Source organism: Etheostoma spectabile, unplaced genomic scaffold (genome assembly GCF_008692095.1).
Source record: "Etheostoma spectabile isolate EspeVRDwgs_2016 unplaced genomic scaffold, UIUC_Espe_1.0 scaffold363, whole genome shotgun sequence".
NCBI classification, from domain to species: domain Eukaryota; kingdom Metazoa; phylum Chordata; class Actinopteri; order Perciformes; family Percidae; genus Etheostoma; species Etheostoma spectabile.
Window position 1 is genome coordinate 607,369 of NW_022605593.1, and position 3,978 is coordinate 611,346.

The following is a 3,978-nucleotide window of genomic DNA, read 5'->3' on the forward strand; positions in this document are numbered from 1 at the left end:
GCGAGGGACTAAACACTGAGAGATGCACACATGTGATGTGCTCATGATCGTATTGCAATGATTTTATTTTTCTTCTTCTTCCATATGTACAATACACTACCACTGCTGTTACCTAATGTAATTGTTCACTGGTGAGTAGAAATAATTGCTTAATACTGCGTGCTGCGTTGTGCTTGGTGCGGTAAAAAAAAGTGTTTGCTCCCACCTCCTACAATATTAGTGCATAACACAATAATCAATAAATGAGACCATAAACAACATAATGTGGCTCCTACAGGAGAATTCCGGTCTAATTCAACACCACTAAGTTACCTATGCGCATGCTCAGTGGCTCTTGAACTTCAGCTCTCCTGGCTCCATTGTAGTGTCAAGTTACACCTGTTTCTACATAGTTACTACATTTTGGAATATTGGATTTTATGAGCTTGACAATTGACTAGTGTGGACTGTTGGGTGCTAACTCTAGCAGGAGAATAACACGGTGTAGGAAGCACCGATTGGTTTCATTTTTCTATCTACTGACAGCACTCCACATTTCAAAACAACAGAGCTACGTGTTGGAATCGACTGGAATTCTCATTTAAGAGCTACAACGGTAGCGAATAGTATGAAAAGACTGAAACTCTGCGTGACGCCAAGGGTCCTGACATAGAGCGTCAAAATGTGACGCCAAGAGTCCCAACCAAGCGCCTCTAAACTTGTTACTAAAGGACACGTTTTGCGTCAATAACAAATGCCAAAGGCACCTGACCAAGCGCTGGTTTTTGACAGGATTGGAGTGAGAATGTATTGGATACATCTTCTTCCTTTGACACAATGCTCCGCTGTGGTCCAAAAACTAATAAACACACATCTATGAACCACACTGTTGCATGACAATGAATATGGCCAGTCTAAATTTGAGTCAATCCCACATACACCGTCCTGCTGCCATAAAGGCTTGGAAGTGCATCATATCAGTGACTGAAAGAAAATCTGTATGACGCCAAGGGTCCTGACACCAACCACCAAGTCCCAACCAAGCGCGTCTAAAAGAGACTTTTTGCATCAATAAAAAATGCCAAAAGCACCTGGTCAGTACCAACAAGTACAGTCTTCTATTCTACTGTTTACTCCTGTTTGAGTAATGTTGACTTAAAACTAGTTGTCAGCTGTTATAGGCAATGTGAGATATTTATAGTCTTTAGTGTGATCTTAAGTTTAAGCTTGGGCCTGAGGGCTACAGGGTCGCATTGTGGCAAAGTCAGAAAAACATTTTGAGAAGCAGCCTAAGAGTTGGTTTGATCTTTCAAGGGATTTGTTGAAAACTCCAAAAGGCTGGGAACCTAAGAGTGAGACGGATCAGGCAATACTTCCAAAGGTGGCTAAATGCAAAACAACAACAACCACAAATATTACTATAAATTAGAGAAAGTTAATTTTCATTTTGGCCAGTTGGCTACAGTAAGTCATCAGAGTGATGAACGTGGGCTTATGGCTGCCATATCGTCTAACGATGACAAACCTCATCACAAACTCCACTTAGAACAGATGAAAAGACGATGAGGACAAAACAATAATCTGACAGTCCAGTTGACAACCTGACACAAAAACTATACTGTCTTAGAAAGCGAGATGCACAACCTGACTGCAGACGTCCAGAACCTGACAACACGAAACCAGCAGGCTGGAGACCCAGAGGGGAACAACTTAAACGAGAACAAATAAGAATCAACTGGAGACAGAACTGGAATAAACTCGACGTCAGTCGAGCTCAGTGGAGCATTGATGCCTACTGCCCTGCACCCAAACAAATAACGGTATGTTCAGATCAATAATAATAGATCCAATAAAAACCCATAATATCATAAATGCAGTATGATTTTGCTTAATTTGTTGTTTCTGTTGTTTCAGTGAGAAGTGTAAAGTCTTGTCAGAAGGCGGTTAACTCAACCGGTCTAACCTGCTATGCGTATAATAACGTAAACGTGATCACAACCTGGGCTAGCAGTAAAACCTGTGGAGAAGGTCTGCGACAAGACTGCAGAGGAAAGGGTTCAGATTTGGTTGTTGTACATAATCAAATGGAAAAGGTAATGAGAAAACTGGTTATTTTTATTACACACATAGACGGAAATTGGTCTGGACCCACCCCATCTGAGGGTTATTCTTAATCTTTAAAACCACACTGTGTATGGTACATAATTAAATACTTCAAATAATTGTGTAAATAGTAAAATAATGCAAACAGGACAAAAAATGGGTTTTATGTTCGGAAATATTTGGAGTCCCTCCTCCCTCGTCTCACAGTGGTTTGGTCCACTGCCTCACAGTGGTTTGGTCCACTGCCTCACAGTGGTTTGGTCCACTGTTTGGTTTTCTGCCTTTACGTTAATGCTAGGCAGAAGTCTGAGGGGCTCGTGGGATTCTCTTCTCAAAACTCAGGTGGAATGTACAATGTATATATTTCAACTAATATAGTTTCATCTTGCTCAAAAAAGCAATTGATTCTAGATTAAGAGAAGCAGTCAGATGAGTGGGAGAGATATGTCTCTCTTTAAAATACTTATGAATAATAAATAATGCCGTGTGTGTGTGTATGTGTGTGGTCATTACGCCCGCAATTGCTTGTGAAGCTTTTTAACTCTGTAAAGGCAGATATTCACATGTTGACGTTAATCTTATAATGGATATGTGTTGTTATTTAAATAAAGGATCAGGGAAATAAATGCCTCTTGACCCCGAGTCTTTTGAAAGGGCTCCAGCCAGCTGACGGCGGCTGGGAGCTGCAGCTGCCGCTCCGAGCAAATGTGCAAGTTGCCATCAATTTTGGTAAAATTGCCCATTGTAGGAGCGGTCATTAAATCAACGCGCATTCATTCGTAGTGTCACAATGTTCCGTTTCTTTATTTTATAACTGCAACAGCAACATAAATAAACTGGTTTTAAACAAAGGAAAACCATCTGTCTCACAAAATGCGGTTGAAAATTAGTTTGTCCTTCCGCTCTCTAGTCATACACACACACCTGGCTCAGGTGAGGTCTATATATAGAGTCAACACCCCCTGACGTAATCATCATCACCATCATCATCACATCAACATAATTAACATTAATTGTAATCAGCAGTATCCAAATATAGGTATCAGTATAATTATAAATCACATGCGTGTGAAAAGGATACAACTAAAATAAGTGTAATGGCTTCAACACCCGTATTCTAACTGTATATAGCGGAGAGACAGCAAGAAAATGTAAAACGCTCTTGTGGTAATCCACTATCACTCTTAGTCTATAATCTAGAAACGATTGCTTTTCCTTGGGTTCCCCGATGTTAACACAGAATTTTATACATTATATTTTGCAGCAGTTGTTGGACTTCTGTGCTAGTCATGGATTGTCTATAACAAACACCATGTTCGAACATAGGGATGCTCTTAAGTGTACGTGGTACCAGAGCACCCTAGGCCGAAGATCAGTGATCAATTTTATACTTGTTTCATCTGATCTGAGGCCGTATGTTTTGGACACTCGGGTGAAGAGGGGGGCGGAGCTGTCAACTGATCACCATCTGGTGGTGAGTTGGGTCAGGGGATGGGGGTAGACTCTGGACAGACCTGGTAAGCCCAAACCCGTAGTGCGGGTAAATTGGGAACGTCTGGAGGAGGCCCCTGTCCGACGGACTTTCAACTCACACCTCCGGCGGAGCTTTTCGTGCATCCCTGTGGAGGCTGGGGGCATTGAACCTGACTGGACAACTTTCAAAGTTTCTATTGCTTAAGCTGCGGCGGGGAGTTGTGGTCTAAGTTCTTAGGTGCCTCAAGGGGCGGTAACCCACAAACACCCTGGTGGACACTGGTGGTCAGGGAAGCCGTCCGACTGAAGAAGGAGTCCTCCGGGATATGTTATCCCAGAGGACTCCAAAGGCAGTTGCAAGGTACCGACAGGCCTGAAGGGCTGCAGCCTCTGCTGTAACAGAGGCAAAGCAGTGGGTGTGGG

The 3,978-nt window shown here is 42.4% G+C and overlaps 2 protein-coding genes across 2 annotated transcripts in view; both read left to right on the plus strand.

The window, feature by feature from the left end:
- The window catches only part of LOC116686421 (C-type lectin domain family 10 member A), a 108,746-nt gene that overhangs the window by 61,668 nt on the left and 43,100 nt on the right, over positions 1-3,978 (plus strand). The gene's annotated exons all lie outside the window — the stretch shown is intronic.
- LOC116686422 (C-type lectin domain family 17, member A-like) overlaps positions 1,998-3,978 on the plus strand; it is a 17,085-nt gene continuing 15,104 nt past the window's right edge. The window contains exon 1 of the mRNA XM_032511429.1: positions 1,998-2,072. Within this exon, the coding sequence (XP_032367320.1) occupies positions 2,064-2,072 (9 nt within the window). The 5' untranslated portion in view covers positions 1,998-2,063. The remainder of the gene's footprint in view (positions 2,073-3,978) is intronic.